Source organism: Melopsittacus undulatus, chromosome 6, assembly GCF_012275295.1.
Source record: "Melopsittacus undulatus isolate bMelUnd1 chromosome 6, bMelUnd1.mat.Z, whole genome shotgun sequence".
Taxonomy (NCBI): domain Eukaryota; kingdom Metazoa; phylum Chordata; class Aves; order Psittaciformes; family Psittaculidae; genus Melopsittacus; species Melopsittacus undulatus.
This window is the reverse complement of record NC_047532.1, coordinates 19,397,587-19,418,160: the sequence shown is the minus strand read 5'-3', so window position 1 is coordinate 19,418,160 and position 20,574 is coordinate 19,397,587. Positions and strand designations below refer to the sequence as shown.

General features: G+C 40.0%; 1 protein-coding gene across 1 annotated transcript in view; it reads right to left on the bottom strand.

Annotated features, from left to right (window-relative positions):
* The window catches only part of EIF2B3 (eukaryotic translation initiation factor 2B subunit gamma), a 99,533-nt gene that overhangs the window by 61,733 nt on the left and 17,226 nt on the right, over positions 1-20,574 (bottom strand). Inside the window, exons 4-5 of the mRNA XM_005151082.4 lie at positions 16,384-16,543; positions 11,138-11,249 (exon numbers count right to left, since the gene is read on the bottom strand). Coding sequence (XP_005151139.2) covers positions 11,138-11,249; positions 16,384-16,543 — 272 coding nt within the window. The remainder of the gene's footprint in view (positions 1-11,137; positions 11,250-16,383; positions 16,544-20,574) is intronic.

Below are 20,574 nucleotides of genomic sequence, written 5' to 3'. Positions count from 1 at the left end.
TCTTCCTAACATGCAAATGATCCTTTTTTAACATATACAAACTATGTATGTTTTCAATTAAAAACATGACTGGATCGATTGGATCATGTATTCTTGCAAACCAGCCAAAAATCAAATACAAACTGAAGCCCTGAAAGAATTTCTGGAAGTAAAAAACATAGAGCACTACATTTCTCCTTCTGGCATGGAGAATCACCTCTCCTTCTGCAATGAAGCTGGAAGTGACAGCAGTGCATAAAAACATGCTGCCATTCAACAGTGAAATAACTGCATTAATGAACAGTACTCAGAAATAAGAAAGGTAACTGGTGAAAATCTCAGCAAGTCAGAAGAAAATGGTTAGGTAACAGCAGAGCACTTGTTTTTTGATAACAATCTCATATGGGTTACAAAACTCCAATTTTGGATAGAATTTAAAAGCTGCCATCAGGCAACCAAACTGGAATTGGGGAGCAACAGACAAATGCAAGGATTAAAGAAACATAAACATTGCTTTTCCTCCTTTATCCAGAGTATCATGGACCTGAGAAAGCCCATACAACTACAGTTCCTGCACCAGAACTGGCTCCTGTTGAGTCCTTCTGGTATTTCCCCAGCATGCCCTGAACCCCACAGGACTGGCGTGCTCAGGAGCTGTGATGTGTGCCCAACTACACTGCTGCCAGCCCGGCCTGGCCCTGGCAGCACTTGTGTGTTAGCTCAGGTGCACTGCTACGAGTTGTGCCAGACTCATGCCAGCATTTGTAAAGCTGGTTCATGTGCATGCAAGCAATCACCTATCTACGAATGTGATCATGTACACTCAGGAGTATTGGCTTGTAAATGCAAAAGAAAACATTTTTCACTGGATGTTCAGTGCTTTTCTATCAAGAACTGGAGAATCAGTACATAGAAAAGAAATGAGAGACAGTGGAGTGATAAGAATAACTGCACATAACAGTGTAACACACAATAAACTATACAGTAATGCATTTAATATTACTGGTGTCCGACATGCAGAAGTGCAAGTGCTGAAGCTGAAAATCTAGGTTTAAATATGATCTGCAGCTGATGCTGTATGCAGCACTACATCAGCTTGTTTCCTGTGGGTCATTTTAACAAGTACCATTCTGATTCTAAATGTAGGAAATCCAACAGTTAATACCCTGCAGTCAGAGCAGCATTTTACATTTACACTACCAGTGTAAACATTCATGAGTTATACCCCTATGAGACAGGAAAGTAATATTGTGTTTGTTTTAAAAAGGGAAGAAAGCATGAGACACAAACATTAAGTGGACTTCCCAAGGCCCCACATCCAAGTAGAGAAATGAGATCTCTTTGTATATTAATTACAAAGCATTCTTACTGCAAACAGGCAATGGCACATCAATTCATGTGTTAGTTTTTACCCTTTCCAGCAGCAGGTCACCTGTAGGACAAGAGAACTCTTCCTCTGTAAACACAAAGGTTGCTTCTTTTAAAGGTTTTCTACAACATTTCTATTTTTTTTTTCCAAAAACAAGAATAAATTACTGAGAAGTAAGGTCAGAACTTTTCTGCAAACCCTGTCAGTCAACAGTTGTCCAGAATAAGAGAAATCTCTCTTTTACCCCAGGTATAAGTTTATTCTTGTCACATATAAAAGCCTAGAATCTACACAGCATCCCTAATATCACAACCCCTTCTTTTCAGTTGACAAACATCAAAGGCATAGCAAAAAACAAGCCAAAGCCTATTTTTTTGTTTCTTTCAGATTGCTTACTTCATATAAGAATGTAAATCCTGCATTCTAGAGCTACATGATCATGTGGTACATTGAAACAAACACATGCAAGAGACATAGTCCTTAAATCTGAAATACGTACTATTTTCTGAAAGGGTAAGGTATAGAAAAACATACCAGCAGCCACTTATTTGTCTGACTGGTCTATTCCCTCAATAGCCAGAGGCTACTTTTAACTGCACTGACTTAGCAAAGGAATCCAAATTGTATAAATCAATGTCTCAATTAACATTTTGTTTAGGAAGAGTTACGGAAAAGAAACAGAATGTAATCATTTGCTAGCACAGTGGCTCCAGAGGTCTGGGAGCGAGTGCAAGAAGAATGGAGTTGAATGTGGGAAGGGTCCATTATTCTTTCAATAGTGTCTGGTACTGCAAAGTATGTGCTCGCATACTTTCCTACTGGAAAAGCTTAAGCCTTCAGTAGCTCCTTGGTCTGGGAAAATGGCAGGCACCCAAATGCTAACCCAGGGATCTACGAAGGAGATCTACCTGAAGAACAATATTTTTCAAGTGGCCTTAGAAGTGAAAAACAGCCATAAAGAGAAGTCTCATTCCCAGGGGATTTTATTCCTTCTGTCTGGCTGCTGTTTGTCAGGTGCCATTCCCTGCACACATCCCCAGCACATTCGAATGCAAGAATGGAGAGAGGGCCTCTCTGAAAATAATCACACTTGCTGAAAGACCTGCCCTGCATAAATATCTCTAACAACAGTACAAACAGAAATCAGACTTCTTGCCCGATACTTTAGTGGAAATTTATGGCACCGCTGGCAATGATTCTGTTATTACTGTTCTACCTGGCTACGGCTCAAAGTCACAGAAGTGGGAATTTCAGAGGTATTTTCAGAAATTATGTAGATCATCTGGGGGAAAAAACCCCCAACCTAGTTCAAAAATGCTGTACCAATGCATTAGTGAACAAAGTTATATATTTAATATATATGTATAAATGTACAAACACATACCGTAGGGATGGGACAGGGAAGTTAGGGACACACACGGCCTCTAAAATGGTATTTAATGCTACACCCTGGGAATAATAAAGCAAAGGGAGGGAAAAGAAAAGAAATCAAAGGGAATACTGAAAGACAGTCTCCTGTGCTATTGCAAATATCACCAGCTGCTAGAGGATTTATATGCAGAAAAACTAGAAGCTGAGCTTTAACTCAAATTTCCCTTGCTTTCTTACTGGTTTGCTTCCAACCCTCAGACTTAATTAAAGTCTATCAGCCAAATTTTTTCTGTCTCTAGACCCTAAATTATTCCCTTTTTAAATGTCTCTCTATTGACTGACCCAGATTTTTCAAGACGTTGCACTTCCACTAACCTGAATGATGAATACCCCCCCTTTTAAAAGGTTAAAGGATTTCAAGATGACCAACCCAACACCAACAGCTATTGCTGCAGGTATGCAGGTACATGTAAGTTATACTCAGAATGAGTGACAGTGCAAGATACAGCATTCTGCATTGCCAGTTCACATATCAAGGTGTAATAGCCACTTCCTATTAATTCTTCAAAGAGTATATTGTATTCAGTGACTGCGGAAAGAGAGAGTATATAGGAAAATACCTAAGACGTGGCTAAGAAGTTTTAGTGCTTGTAAAAATAATCCCTATCTAATCTTCTCTAGTGGGGAAATGGTGCAGTAAATTCGATGAAGAAAGGAAGGATTTAAAGCCAGGGAAAATTAGGATTTCTCAAAGCAGAAACATAGAGGACATGCTGCCCTTAGGAAGAGATTTCTGTTATTTAATCGATGTACTGGAAGAACGCCCGGGAAGCATGTCTTAGCACGAGAAAGGAAAGTTTGCTATGCTCTTCATTTCCTGTGTAATTCCAGAAACTGCCAGCACAATGCTGTTTGGGGAGAACCACACTATGGCTGTTCAAGGGGGAATTCAGCATTGTATTCTCACTGAATGGAAACATTCTGAAAGATATGTATTTGCTGCGAGTGAAGTAGAATGAGGACCCAGTAAGGATCACAGGCCTACATATACATGGATCACAGGCCTACATATACATTCAACCAGCTAATTATAGATTCTGACTCTTTCTGTTATGATTTTCACAGTATTCTCAGCAGTGCTAAACATCACAGCAAACCATCCAGGTTTGAGCTCGCAGTAGCCATGAAGTCAGTGTAATAAATCATCACTAAAAATATTATGCAACTACAGTTCAACTGATACCAAGTGTAGGTAATTTTAATGGAGATGCGATCACTTTTATGTATCTCTGCAAGTTACTGATTTGGGATCTCAATGACTGGATGAAGGAAAGGCTCTTCAAAGTCTGGGTTTCTTAGAATAAGCTAGGTGAATAGTTTCTTGCAAAAATCCCAAGGGTATTTCCCTCCATCTCACTGCAAAAAATCTGCGAAGCATGACAATTTAAGGGATTAAAAACCCTTAAATAATACAGAACAGCAAGGGAACCACAAGCTTTGGGCTGGGCTCAGGAGCCAGGACCTCAGCCCCAAGCAGAATCAGACCTTTTAACTGAAGAGGAACCGTCACATGCCTCATTTCACCCTTACTTTGCTTTAAACTAGACTGTTTCCTCCCCCTGCCATATTCCACATTGGCTGATAAATTCCCCAACGGCGGGTGTTAACTAACTCCGCATTCCAGTCTGCTCTGCGTCATGGAGTTCCACATCCCACTGATGAGGAACACATGGTGGACATGTGGTAGGGGAGAGCCTGACAGTGCTTGCACAAGCAGGGATAACTCCTCTGACCTTTGGCATTTTTCCTCTCTGTACCATCCCAACCGCACAATAAGGAGTCTGTGCCCCATACTGGTCATTCTGGGATCACTGGACACAACCTGAAACTCGAAGACTTCAGCAGGCAGCTATACTGAGTACATGCCAGGGCTGAAAACATACATGGAAAGCAAATAATTGATCATTCTGTGTCTCTTCCCTAACCAGGCCATTCAGAGGAACGCTCAGACCATACAGGTTACATCTGGATCAACTGTGGTAAATATGTCACAAATATCAACCAGTGATGGATATGTTTCCCATCAATTCTGAAATAAGCTAAGTCACAGCACTGCTAAAAAATACACAGTGGCAACTGCATTAAAGTATTAAGACATCTTTCTAAACTGAACTGACCATTTGTCATCTTTTCGAGACCCAAGCCTGGCTTAAAGTAACAATGAGATTTGACTTCAGTGGTGTCCAAGTTGATGACTCATCCAGAGCACTACATTCACCAAGTCACATGAACTTGAGGGTGGCCAAGCAATACAGTCATCCCCTCCTCCTTTGAAACCTCTGAAAAGTAAAACCAAATCACAGGCTAAGTGCTGGTCTGAGACCACAGCAGACAGACAGATGAGTAATGATAATATGTTTACTGATGATTAGAAACCAAATGCTGAGCCTCACACTCTTTGCTTTTAGTCTTACGCATATCATGACTCTGGCAAGAATCTTGCTGTAAAATTGAATCCGTTGCCAACAAGTCTTTCTATAGCTACAGTCATTAGAAATTCCTGCTAATATTCCAGGTTCTAAGATTCATGACCTCTTACCTGTACAAGCTGTCAAGACATGGCATGACCTCTCTTTTAGAAGGAGGACCTGGATATGCTACACATTTCTTTTAACTGCCCACAATGAATGAATAAAATAACACAGCCCCAGGAATACACAATAAAATCCAATGGAAGCAACAGCATTAAAATCAGTAATAGCAGTATGTGCTGTAAAAGATAAAGTCAGTGTCTCACTAACTGCTTTGACAGGATGTTCATGTTTATTGTACAAGCATAACCTATAAAAGCACCAAATTAAAATGTTTTCCTTAGATGTAATCCTTGAGGTCCCTTCCAACCTGGTGTTCTATGACTTGGCTACATCCATTTTAGAAATGATAACTGGTTTCATCCATTTCTGAAGCTGGAGGCAACACTCATCCCCAGTAGAGCAAGCTGAGCAAAGTTTAAATGCATAATAAAGGGGGCAAACTTCCTGAGAAAAATCAATGCCTTTTAGTTACAGCAGCTACCTGCAGTGAACTGGGAAACTTCTAAACAGGCAGGCAAGGCCTCCAAGGCTATCTTCAGAACATCTCCTCCCAGCTGATGGCTCAAACAACAACTCACAGGCCAAAGTCTTTTTTCTAAAATCCTCTTTTGTAAAGAAATATGATTAAAGCTACACCAACATTTTTAAAGTGTGGTTATAGTCTGAGAAGTTAGTGTGTAAAAATCACACCCTCTTACTCAATCGACCTAGCTCCCCTGTTTTGATTCAGTCAGATCCGCTTGCTTTACTGGCTAAAATAACTTTTTACAACTTTCTAAATTCCTACTAGTACTGTGAAACCAATTCAGTTCTGGGAAGCGGAACCAGATTCTTTTCTGGTTGTGCATCTGCAAGAGGATTATTACCTAAATCAACACATACAATTTCTGTTTGTGTGGCAGAGGAGCCAAAAAGAACCTGACTGGATGAACAGTTGGAACAATTCGTTTTTATTTATGAAAAGAGCAGATCTGGACTTACAGGAAAGACATGAAGATCTTCACATCACTCTCTCAAAGTCACATTTTATAGCAAGAGAGATTACATCTAACATCTTTACATGGCATTCCTCAAAATATCAACTTGAATGCAAAGGAAACTTGGTAAAAGAAGTTTGCTAATAGTGAAACCCACTGATTTTTCCAACAGGGGAATGCCACCCAAGCTAATACATGTGTATTCATCCTGTAGACAGCTGAGCCCAGCAAATAGTTTTTGCTCCCGATCTGCCCCGAGTTGCTCCTCAGGATTTTCCTATTGAATTGGGTTATTGCATCCCTTCCTTCCCTCCCAGTGGCACTGCTTGCAGGGGACCACTCCCTTATGTGCAAGGTAGAAAGAACCAAATCAATTATCAAAGTCCTGTTGTTTAATCTATTAAAAGTAATGCAACTCATTTTGAGACACATGGCTTATGAAGTACTTGCTCATACACGCAGCTGGGGGCAAGCTAGAGTTGGTGGCCCCCTTCACCAGTACAGCTGGATCTGGAAGAGGACATCTGCCCATGCATGATCTACTTTAGGACGCTTTTTACAGTGGACTATCTGCCTATACCTGTGTTATTCTCAAGTCTTCTTGGGGAAGTAGATTTTAAAAGAAAGAGAACCACCATAGGAGCGGCAGAGCATTTCAGAGATGCCAGTTTCCCAAGGAGGGCAGTTCCAGAGAACAGAAACGCTAAGGAAGTTGCAGTGTGTTTATACATGATCCAGTTACTTAAAACAAATTATCAGCAGAAAAAAAAGGGCAATATCCCAAGGCAACAGAAAGGAAATCAAGTGTATCAAAGCTGTTCCTGAACTCCCATTACCTACCCACTTGGCAACACTGACTTTTAAAATTATACTACACCATTCATTTTTACTCTCATGATGCGAGGAGAGAAGGAAGAAAAAACTCCCCCACTTTACCCCCCCCCTTTTTATTAAAATATCTTAAAAACAGATCTGTATTGTTACTTCAAGGTTACTAATGTTAGTCCTGTATATATTTATAGATGAGGTATTCCTTTCTGTCTGAAGCACATGAGGTAATAAGTAGCTGGAATTGTCACGGTGATTTATTAACATATTCTCTAGGAGAAGCCCTGCACCTGCGTCTGTGCAGACCGAACACCCACGAAGGCTGAACTCACCCTTACACAGCCCACAAGATCTTAAAAGGAAATGCTCCAAATTTAGACCTGCTCCAACAGGTGTCTTTTACTGTCTCACTTTGCATGACCATAAATATCAGAGGTGGAGCAAAAAGCTCCCTGTCCATTGTAATCCTGCTTTGAAAACAAATACCTTTGCCCCCTCCAAAAGCAAAGACGGCAGCTATGGAATTCTCATCATTTCCTCACTCCTTCATCCTGTCAAGGCCCAAGTCAGAGAGATGTCACTGGCAAAACCAGGCTCCAGGGATGAGCACGTAACTCAACTTTTTTCTCTTCAAAGGGTCCTAAGCTGGCGCTGAAACTTCCCCAAACTGTATTTCTTTCATTGTGGTATCTCATCTCGCAGCTATTTGCCAAAGTGAATGACATGCGCAGGCTGTTCATGGCTTTTTATAAGCTCTCATTACCCAAACAGGGAACCATTTCCTTGGAAATGCTTTCGCCAGCAGCATTAGTCTCTCTAGGCACCACCAATAAATTTGTCTCCTGGCCCATTGTGATGCACACCGAAACGTGCTTGGATGGATGTACTTGATACTGGTTTGCACTTGTTTACTGGAGGGAGGACGCTACCTGTGGGACTTGTCAGAGTGATTAACAGCACAGGAGCAAAAAAAAAGAAGGATAATTTTAACAGCTGAATGGGAAGCTTTGCCAGATTTGCTTTGGCAAGGAGAGGAGCAAAATGAGGCTCCTTTCTGTGTGTGGTGTAACACGGAGAGACATTCTCCAAACCAAAATGGCTATCCATGACTCACAAACCCCCAAACCAAATCAAAACAAAAACTCTGGAAAAGAGCTCCTAACCAAACTGAGAAAAAGAATAACAGGTTACACCAGGCACTTGGAAATCCTATTGAAATGTTTCAGTCTGTAACACTTTCGTTACTACAAAAATGCCCGAGTCAAGAACAAATAAATATTTAATACTCAACAGGTACTCAGGAGAATGTGTGTTTTCCCTTGTCCCTCCCCACCAGCTGCTCTTTTATGGCAGGAAAGTGAAGAGCGTGAAATCCAATGATAGGAAGAAGGCAAAGGTCAGGAAAAAGGTTTTTCTTCAAGGATTTAAATTAGCGTTCTACAGCTTTGGCTGTTTTGTCAACACAACTTCCCTCCTGTGCGGAGGGAAGCCAAAGGTCCTTTGAAACATTTCTGTATGGGATCTAGATTTTTACCAGCAACAAGATTCCTGGCTTTAAAGAAAAGTCCATCTTCCCCCTTCCTATTCCTTTCACCACTCCCTGCCTGTCCCTCCTTTCACCCCCATCTTTAAAAAGGGAGAGAAAAAAAAAAACGAAAACAAGGAAAACAGAAAAAGAAAAGCATCTGAAGAGCAAAACAAGCACCAAAGGAGTTCTGGAGTTCATGTAACAAGACCACTATAGCCCTTCAAAGGGACCATTAAAAGCAAAACAAGCAAAAGCAACACCCTCAAGATGCCTATTGTATTTTAGAGAGGAACAAATGAGTGTACTGGAAATTCTCCCATTCCGCCACAAAGTCTGTTATTTCATGAAAACAAAGTCCAGAGATCAAGAAAGGACCAACATGGTAGCTGAAAGTCAGTCACTTCAAGTGATCCATGAAGAAAACGAGACTGGGCTTGCTCTTTTTTTTACCTCCCCTTGCTTTACTATCTTGTATTAAAATAAAGAAAAAAAGACTTCAAAGTTTGTTTCAAGCGTCGCTTTTGTTTCTCACATGAGAAAGCCAGGGCTTGAGCAGGTCTAGACAACACAGTGGTTAAAACATTATCAGCTGCCAACACTTTGTCTTCCTAGAGCTCCCACAGTTGTTGCTATGCTGAACTGCTGCATTTGAAAATATTTGACAACTTCCATGTACTGTTTTGCTTCCCTCAGAGCTTCTCCAACATGGCAGCAGTGAAACAGAGAGTGCAAATCCAATGCAGGCAGTTTCAGATGGCAGAGGCTCACCCACATGGATACTGGCCCAGTGCTTCTGCATGATGCTTCAAAGCATCTTTTTCTTATTTTTTCCCCCCTTCTTTTTAACACTTAGCAGCTCTTTGTGCTTCTAGACTATCCTATAATCCGTGGGCTTTTCCTGGAGGGTATCTAACACTTTACTTTTGCTTTCATAGCTGTGCATATGGAAATGTAAGAAAAACAGGGAGACATACAGATTTTTATCCCATCTGTGTATCCCCAACACCACATTTACCAAATCCCAAACAGTTACGCTCAAGAATATCTGCTGAAGACAACATAACTGAACAGGTGTTCCTGAAGACAAAGTTTGGCCTGCAAGATAAAGCCTGATTAATTTAGCTACAGAGTAACAGGAATGAGAATCCTCTGGTTAGATGAACCTGTAAAATCAGAGGTCAACTAAGATCACACATGTTTCAGCAATTTCTAAGTCGTTATGCCACAGCCACCCACTAGTGACAGAAGAAAGCCACAGCCCATCACTAACAGTCCATGAAATACTCCTCCCTAGCACAAAATAGATTAGTGTTTGTTTGCTCAAAAACATAGAATGCAATGGTGCTGAATTTCCTACACTAGACAGATCAGCTGCTGTGTATGTACACAAGGCTTGTCTGCAGCTTGGTTCCTGCCATATCCAATGAAAACCTAGGAGACAGCCAGTGGAAACATGCAGTTAACAGGGCTCACTCCTGACCACCTTCCTTCTAGAGCAATCCTTAAACTCTGGCAGAAGAGGAGTCACCTTTCCATGGGCACACAGCACCTCCCTCACATCTGGTAGCGGGATGTTCAAGGAAAGATTACTCCTAGCTGTGGCCTACAGCACACACCAGAGGCATTTTCACAGAAGAGATTTATCTGAGAGCAGGCCCCAGATGTCCGTATCCTTGACTTATAAGGTCCACATGGATGAATTTCTCAGGTCTCAGATGGCTGCCCCACAGGTGTCTAATCTCCCAGAGGTGAAGGTCTCACTGTCAGCCTGGGACAGACTACAAGGGCTGGCTACAAAGAGCCAGCAGAGCTTCCACCAAACGTCAGATGAGTGTCTAAGAAAACTAAAATCACTGTACAGAGGACCATAAAGAGCAACAAGCCATCTTTCCTTCTGCTACTAATGGACAGGAATTATGCTGTGCAGGAAGCTCAGCTACTTTAACGTATTTAATGGATTCATCGAAGTCCCCAGTGCAGTTTAATGGTAGATATAACATGGATTCCCTAATTAATCTTTTTTGGAAGATTCTGGAAGAAGCTTCCTGGAAAGACATTTGAGGTTTTGTGCCTTATATGCAGAAGAGTATCATGAAAACCTGAAAGCCTCTCTGAGATACTCTGTAAATCCATGTTACAGACTCTCATTGGAACTCAGACAATGAGAATAGCTTTCAATTTGTGGTAGTGCTTCTGAATCTCTGTATCTAAACTGTACCTGAACTATGGCAATACTGGCTTCATTTCAAGGAGAATTAACTTTTCACCCACTTGTTTTCTTTCCCTGGAATTCTTCACAATAGAGGCATGACACAAGCCCATCAACTGGTTATACTGATATAATGAATAATAAAATACTGCTCCATGAATATTGGAAAGGCTTTTTCCTCTTCCCTTCTCATCCTACTTTGTCTTTAATCATCACACCTAGTCCATTGTTATGTACCCCGATCCCAAGTTCAGTTTCTATTACAAGGACTCATAAGCTTACTTCTGAAGGATGGATCTTTTAATGACAAGTTCTTCATCCAAGTCAGCTTCATTAGCCATGAAGAGCAATCTTTTTCCTGTGTCATCCACTCCAATGAAGTCGCGCTGCTCCACTGAAGTAGAAAATCAAACACAACCATTATATAGCTCTGTCTTCATGCAGGCTGGAGAGAAAAATGGGACCACCAACCACCCCCAAAATATGAAATACCAGGTTTCAGACTAACCCAGCAAATCAATGAATTAGCAAAAGTTATCCACAATATTTATTAACTTATTTCCAGCCAGGGTAGCAGATATGTATCATGATATCCAAAACACTGGCCCTGCAAGCTTTATGCATCCCTTTTATGAAGATGCCAACTACAGGTCCTGACATGCAATGCTCCATCTTGAGCTACACTTTCCTTCTCTTTTAAAGAAATTAATAAAAAAACCCTGCTCCATGAATTTACACAACAACAAACCCAAGGCAAGCAGAGAGTTCTTAAAAACCCAGCTGCTTCTTCCTCATCATAAATCATTCCACATTAGAATTAGGTGGTCTGGAAAAGATTGTGATTTCAGTTAAGACATAACTACTTTGCAACTGATCCCGTATTTCAGATAAATACTGATAGCAATAGAAACCCTAAATCACATACACAAACACACATAAAAGTCCAGATTCTAAGACTCCTACTACTGATGTTTCTGGGTGGGTTAACAAGGTTTAAGTATCTATTTATAAAACTGCCAACCAAGAGAATACCTAACAACCAGTCACATAAGATTATTGTGGCAATTCCCATCTCCTGCAGTCGGACTGTGAGTCAACAGTAACTTTGGTCTACTGAAATGTAAAGCTTTTGAGTTTGAACAGTCTTCCACAATATCTGAATACAGCGGTGGCTGTATGGCACTCTGTAGTGTGAGCCATCACTCTGGTGGCAACCATATACTGATCTTCACAGGAACACAGGCTCTACAAGATGCCATGGTACAGTTGTAACAAAAAACCTCCTCTCTCCCACTAAATACTATTGTTTTGGGCCAAACTGGCAGATATTCAGTCTCCCAAGTTCTAAACTTTTAACAACACTGGAATACCAGCATGCTCTATAAATAGTTAAATCCCCAAGATGAACCCCATTCTTTATTTTACCTTTACCTGTTTTTCTTCAGTTACCATAGCAATAAACAGTATCAAAATACAATCAAATCTATGCAGCTGTCGAAAGTTCTCCTATTGGCAGTCTTTGATCCAAGTGATCAAGCATACCCTTTCCAGAAATCCCATCCCTTCTCAGAAATTAATCATATAGCCAAGTACAAACATAGGCCTGAACATGTAACACTATGACAAGTACAACTAGGATAAAGCTCGCTTGCTGTAAAAAAAACAGAGATAAGTTTTGAAAGAAGTGCTGATTCTCATGCTTGAGAAGGGCAACAAAGTTTGAGAGTAGGGGCCAATCAACCATCACCACTGCCACCTAAGTGGGGTCTCCTGATAGGCTAGAAACACAACCAAGTTCTGTTCACGGCTGCCCATCTCCTGACTATTCATACAGTAACATATCCTACACTGTTACAGGGAAACTCTATGCAATAAGAAAAAGGGAAAAAGAAATCTTGATGAAAACAGGACCAGGTACATGACTGCCACCAAACCGGTTTCTCTTGCTTGTGTGGATAGGTAAGAAGCAGACAGCAAAACCATCTGAGTGTGCTGTATTTTTTTGTACTGGATGCCAAGTCAGTTTCTTCCCAGTACCCTGGCAATAAACTGCATTCCTTTTGTAAGTTAGAAAAGACAAAACTTATTACTAAAATCAACTACCCAGAGATACAAGCGTGCTGTTACAAATCACACTGGCATCACTTAGTGAGGAAAAAAGTAAATGGAAGAATGAATAAATAACTAGCTTACAAAATCCCTGCAAGGAAAGTATAAGAAAAAAGTTAAAGCTCCACTGACGGTAACTAAAAATTCATTTAAAGTATAAAAATGGAATGCAAGGTGTGTTTCGCCTCCTCAAAACAGATAAATAAGGATTTGACACAGCTATTGCAATGTATTAGTTACCTTAGAAATTACGTCCCCAACAATTTCAAGGGTTCTAATGACCTAAAGAAATCATGACATCACAAGAGAATGGAAGCAGAGCAAATCAGTGATGAGAAATAATTTTCAGTCAGATTTTCTAAAATGCTTTTTAATCAAACAATTATGTTTGATTTAAAAGCATTTTAGAATTGACACTTGGGAAAAAGACACCTTTGTTAAAGACTCACTATTCCCACCCTTTCAATTAAAGGGAGCGAATTCACACGATGCAGCCTGCAAGACCACCAAGAGGTCTTCTGGCAAACACAGGGAATACCAGTGATGACATGCCTGCTGCTTTCAAGACAAGAAAAACAAGCAGGAAAGAGTCGCCATCCCCATCTTTTCTGCTTTTCTTTATACATCAGAAAGGTTCAGACACCCTCGTCCACTCAATCCCTTGCAGGTCATCTTTAAGCACATGGCTCCATTTTGGGTGTCCAAATTCCTGACACTCTGTTTATTTGGGTTACTACCATTCACTAGCAGTCTGCTTTTTCTTTTTTTTTTACTTATTTTATTGCCATTCCTCTTATTGATCAATTAAAAAAGCCAATGAGATGATTTTTGTCAATATATGAGCCCCTAAATATAAAAAACAATGAACTTCACTCTGTAATTTGCACCTGAGGTATGTCAAACATTTCAGGAAAGCACTGGTATGAGTTTATAGGTGCTTAACACTGCAATCCATGCTCATTTTAAAACTATTGCTTACATTAAAGTTCTTGAATGTTCAATAATATCCCCAAAGCAACAACTTTGTATCAGATTCCACGATGTAAACAAAATGTCTTGTTGCTCCTTCTTAAAAAAGGAGTGAATTTGTAGGAAGACTGAAACAATAAAGCAAGCGACAAATATATCCAGTGACTTGTCAAGACTAGGGATCTATTTTCTAATAACACTTGAGTAGAACAGCGCAAGTATATAGAAGCATGTATGTGCCACGATTTACATCTAATAGTACCACATGCTATTAAAAGCTGCCTAACACATTTCATATTAATATCTTGTCTTCAGCTGCTTATAAGCTTCATCAAATTTTAATTGTTTGGGATGAGATTTCCAACACCACGTGCCTGCCTTAAGAGGAACACTTAGAAAACTTCAGCAAAAACAGTTCAGTTGCTTCTAAGGTTAAAGAAAAAAACCCCAACATGTTTAGCCTAAGCTTAAATGCTTAGGTGGCCCTTTTCTTGAAAAGCTATGCTATTCCAGTTCTTCATCTAAGGTCTTCTGTACCATCAGGTGGTACAAGCAAAGCACACAAGCCATGATGCTCCACAACCATGCTGTGATGACTGCTCCAGGGTAAAGAGCTTGATCTGTTGTGTCTTTGCAACTTGTTTTTACAAGGAAATTAAACTCATAAGCTCAAAAGGATAAAAGGTAAAAAAAGCATAAAAACAAGGACTCTGCAAGATGGGCTAGAAGAGAGAGAAAGCAGTGTCTGAGAAAACCTGAAAATTGGGAATGTTCATGAAAAGACCACAGGAAAAGATACAAAGATGAGCTAGGATTATGTTGACAGCAATAGAATGCATTCAGTCAAGTAGGAATAAAAGGCAAGAGGGTCTGGTGCTCTCTAAAATGTACCCCCCTCACTAGAACCTGGAGAACCACCTAAAATTCCTGTCTCAGCACTCCCGTGCTTTTAGCAAATGACTGGAAAAGATCTAGCAGGGTTCATGTCTCATCTGAGGCAGCTCACAGAAAACAACTTACTAGTGCTTTCCATGATAGCTTGAGTAGTTCTGAGTGTGAAAACTTAGCATCAAGCCTCACAAAAAAAACACTGGTGGTGTCAAAACACTTCAAGAGAATGGAATTGTAATGCTTTCAAGTTTGGTCTTCTACAGATCTGAGAAATCATACACAAATTTTAACAAGTCATGGAGTAAGAGTTACACTATGAAGTCAAGCACACAGACATGAAAAACAAGAAAATTAAGAATGCATGTGCAACCTGATGTGTTTATATTTTCAAAGAGTCTTCATGGGATATTGTTTAACCTCATAGACCTCCTTGCCCCCCGCTTGTGTGCTCAAAGCTCATGTACTGGGCAGCTCTGTGATATTTAACCACAGACCCATTAGTTCATAACTCATGAATGCTCAACTCTGTGTCTGTAATAGTGCTCTTGACAAGATTTTATGTGCCATTAGCACTTAGATTGTCTGTTCAAAACCAAGGAGGTTTAGAGCTGTTTGAGAGTTCGTCCTAAAAGCTTTCAGCCCTACTAATCTTACACTTTGCTCCAGAAAAATCTTCTCATGCAGAGCCTAAGCAGCTTTCTTTTAAAAACACACTTCCTCCACTTTCAGACACACACATAGCTCAACAGTTGGCTTGCATTTCACTCCTCTCTCGAACAGTTTGAAGCTTCACTTTCTTATTTGTATTACTGTAATGCCTCTGAGCTTTAATCATAGACCAGGACCACTAAGCTGGCAATAATCAAGCCTCAGCAATTTAACAGATATCATTAAAAGAAAATGAGAGGTATGGTATGGGAACAACTGTATGGTATTTAGTACTTTTAGCATAAGTAAAACAGGGATAATAGCCCTGCCTTGCCTTACAGCAGTGTTGTGAGAATAGATACATTAAAGATTACAAGGCACTAAGATATTATGGTAAAAGGGACGAGATAAGCATCTAACCAAGACCTTGAATCAGTGGGAGTTTTGCCTAGCAAAAGGCTCCTGGATGTGATCTCAGAAGAGTAATTCAGTAGATACCATGAGATGGGAGACTTCTAGAACTATTTGTTACTCACCTAACACCAGTCCCTACAGTCAGTGGTAAATTCCCACTCATAATCTGGCTGATACTTAGTGCTCTTCAAAAACCTAACGGTTCTGATGCTCATATGTAACAAAAATCTAGGGTTTGATCCAAAACTCACTGAAGTCATCTGGAGCTTTTCCCTTAACTCTTGTGAGCTTTGGATCACAGCCTGTAAGATTACAAGAGTCTAATACTTAATTCTAAAATGGAAAAACCCAAGCCACACCCCTACCAGGGAATCTGAGGAAAAATAGAGTATCTGTACCTTTATTTCTTTCACTCTGAGATTAATAACTAAACATATGTGCAAATGGTATCTCTAGAACGTATTAATAAATAAATAAAGGCATTCCTATCTACATACCTGGCTTTTTTTTCCCTTTCTGTCCTGGTGCCACTTCTGTGGGTTCATGAGTTTTCTTCATCAACATGGAGAGAGTAGCATCATGAGTCCGAAAGAGATCCACAACTTTATATAAATCAACATCTGTGATCAGATCGCAGCTCAACACCAAGACATCAGTCTGTCAAAGAAGAAAAACAAAACAAAACAAACTATTCAGACATACAAGTGACCACATATGGATTAGCATTTGAGGACACAACAACAAACATACCCATGGCTGGTTTTAGATTTTTCTTTAAAATACACAGGGTCTGCCATACTTTGCCACAAATAGTTACTGGTTTTTACCAGTTCACTTGAGTCCTGCTGTTACTGAATTAGTTAGCTGGTTAATGCTTATCCAGCTCTGGACCATAAAGAATATGTGACCATCTAATCTGCTGTCATCTGCTCCTAAAGGAAGGAGCCAGGACACAGAAGCCACGGCTTTCAAGACTGCCACAAAATTCTACAGTATTTACAGCAGCTACTTTTAGTTACATAATGATGCAGAAAAGAAATCTTTCTGAAGGAATCTTTTTTAGCTGACTTTGCATCTGGCTACAAACCACTGGAAAAGATATTTAAACTATGTTATTTTATCGGGAGGAAAAAAAGCAAAGACTATCTAGGATGTAATTGCACTGCCATGGTGGCCTCAGTCTAGAAATACATTTCCTAAAACCAGCAATACCCCATATAAAAAAAATAAAGAGGAAGTTAGGTCCTATTTAATAACAGGCTTGTATTTAATTTTGATCTCAAAGGATTCCAAAGTACCTCATGAAGTATTTAAGAGAACTGCTGCCTATATCACAGAAACATTGTCACATATTGAGCGAGACACAGCAGCTTCATTAACCAAGCACACTACAATATACTCTGACTAAAAACACTTACCTAGGAACAATTTTCTGTATTTCACGTGGGTTGTGGAACATACTGCCAAAAATCTACTAGTTGAGCAATTATCTTCATTTAAACTAATCCTAACATAATATTTGTGCAGCATGGCCTACAGAAAAGTAGCAAGCTTCCACTTTATTTTTTGTTAATGATCAACCTTCTAAGCACGTCTCAAGAAGATTGTGTTTCTCTCTTGACATCTACCATTCTCACTTTCTGTGCCACCATTTACTACGGTAAAGCTCCTGCAGAGTGTGACATGGCTTCCTACTTTTGTCTTTTAAACAGATACTATTTGATAAGAAGGGCACTAAATGTAGTTGGTAAAACCTGAGTTAGCTCATGGAGGATCAGTAATTCTACTTTTATTTCCCAAACCTATCTTGGTTTAAAGGATATTAGCTCAGCATTGACCTTTTATGAGAGAGGTTTATTATGGAAAGGTCTGCATTACAGACTTCATCTAATACTAGGAGATCCCACATTGTAGGTGAGGAGCTGATGTCTGGTATTTACATTATCTGACAGGTTCTCCTTCAAATACTGGGCAGTTTCATGTGTTTACCAATAAGTCACTGGAATTCATCCTGTCACAAACTGTTAGAGCTGCTGATTTGGCATGCTGTGCAAAAGGTCAAGCTCTGAGGATTTTACACATTCAAAACCTGACTTGTAGCGCCCTTGCTAGCATATTTGCAGTATGTGTATTTTATATTATGTGTTTGCCCAGGAGAAGTGCTTTAATTATCCCTTCTGTAAAACAACATGCACACACACTAGAAAAAAACCCCCAACACAACAACCCACAGCACTGAACCAAGCTGCCCAGGACTCTGGAGCAGCCCGGCTCCAACATTCCAATGTGTACAAAGAAAGGAAGAAAAAATACAGCTTGGTAAGGAAGTAAATCTGCTTTGTAACTGTAAACAGTGAAGAAACACCTATTAAATATCCTGGAAATTCTGGACAAATTTTCAGATCTTCTGTTCCTATGAAAGCACAAATGAGTTACAATATTTGCAGGAAGACCAAAAGGTCTCCATGACCCATATAAAACGACCTGTACTTTTCAAACTCAGTTCGTAGAAGGAAGAGATCGCTGGGTTCAAATCTAAACGCATTGACTCCAGTGGTAAAATAACAATAAAAAGAGAGAGAGACAGACACACCAACGGACTTATCTTAATGAACAAGTACTTGGAGCTGTAAACCAAACCTTGTAATTATTTCACATTTTACTAAATGCCTTAATCTGTCACTAGAGCAAAACCCCAACAAGCGTTTCATAGTTGTGGACAGACTCCTGGGTTTTTTCTCCTCACTACAGGACAAGCTTTTTGCAAAAACTGAATGCAAGACCCCTGAGGAGCATACGGGAACAGAACCACCAAATGTCTGGTTGCCATCTGTTCTACCCATTTACTCTCCCAATATGTAAATAAACGTCAGTGAGCGCAGGGACCAGTGAAACACACAGTTGCTCTGTAAAGCCCACATTTCTGCCTTTCCTCCTGATGAGCAGAGCAGTGGCCTCAGAAGCACGCTGAGAATACACCATGAAAGGCTCTTTTGGGACTCGACAGCCTCCCCTTTGAAACACCACCCCCCTCATAAATAAAGCCCTCACTGTCTAATGGATGCACTTTTTTCCCAGTGTACAACTCCTGAACGAATAAACTAATGGCTGAATGAAAAAATAAACTATTCTAGAACCCTAGCAGAAGTATGTGTTTTCCTTTACGCTTTTAGGGTGGGTGTAGAAGAAAGAAAATAAATGGTAAAGCTTGTGGGTTTTTTACATATATACATGCCGGATAAATACAGTGCACCTTTCCCAGTGAGCCACTGATACAAAGAAGAGAAGTACATACTTACTACATGCACTCATGTGCTAACAAGGGGTATGTGAACATACTTGACTTCATGAATTATGCAAACACCTAAGTACACACACATAGATCTCTTAATGAAATACATGTAACTATGATTACATCAACCCCAAACTATTATACAGCAGACGATAAGAATCAACATGAACTGATTAAAAAAACCCAGCAAGCACACACCCCAAGCAGAACCACTGCAAAGGAAGAAAAATGCACACCCAGATGCACTCTCATTTACCATCACAACCATGGGAAGGACAAGGCAAGGGTCTTAACTCAAGGAGGACCAGCCAATGGATGGGGCATGAAACAAATGCTTGGAACTTCTGGCATTCTCTTGCTCTGCCAAACGTGATAGGATATTTTGTTTATTACTTTTACGACACAGAGGAGCCCTTGTCACAGACCCTATAGGGCTCTACCACAGTGGCTGCTGTATAAGAAAGGGTGAAAACACCATCAAGTATAATAAAAGAGAACAGCAAATTATTTTGGGTTGGGGAACACAAGAAAATGCTGCCGTGCTACATAGGTATAGGGACAGCAGCTGGCACTTGCTGGCAACACACCTCACATTTTTTATGAGCATCACAAGAACCACAGAAAAGACACAGAGAATATCATGCTCCTTGAAAGAGTCACCTGGGCCTGAGCAATCCCATTGAACCTCAGATCTTCACACACTCAGGTTCAGTCTTTAGACTCGGCTGCTGATCAGTGGAGAAAAACAAGGTCCTGCAGAGATCATCCCACTTACAATCTGAGTTTCTAGGAGATGTTTCTTTGTCATTACTGCCCATGGATGAAGCCTTGGGTTGCCAGTCGAGCCTCTACTGAACACTTATGTTCAATCAAAGTTAGGTTTTGAAACACAGCTCTTAAGGCCTCCAAATCTCCACTCTCCCTTTTTAACACTGGCTAACAGCATTTTACCATCAAACGTTTCCAAACTGTGACATGTTAATATATTATCAGATAAGTTACATACTCAATCTGGATAAATACAACACTAACATAAAACATCAAGAGTTTTATACAAAATAGAGGAGGAAAAAAAAACCAACTGTAAATAAAAAGCACTCAAACCCAACATGTCAACAATTATATTAAATCCAGCACAATATGGAAAATCTACACAAAAACAAGACCAAAAAGCAGAATGTTTCAAGAACTCAGTTCAAGACAACTGATTTAAAAATAGAAAACATGTTTTCAATGGAACTAATTCATACCACAGATCAAAAGATGGATGCAATTATAGGCTGCAATATACCAGCATAAATAAAAAGCCTTGGACTTTCTCACACCCTGCATACAAAGGCAATGTTAAAAACTCTTTTATATTCAGCAATAATTGCTGGATCCCTTCTGTTCAAAC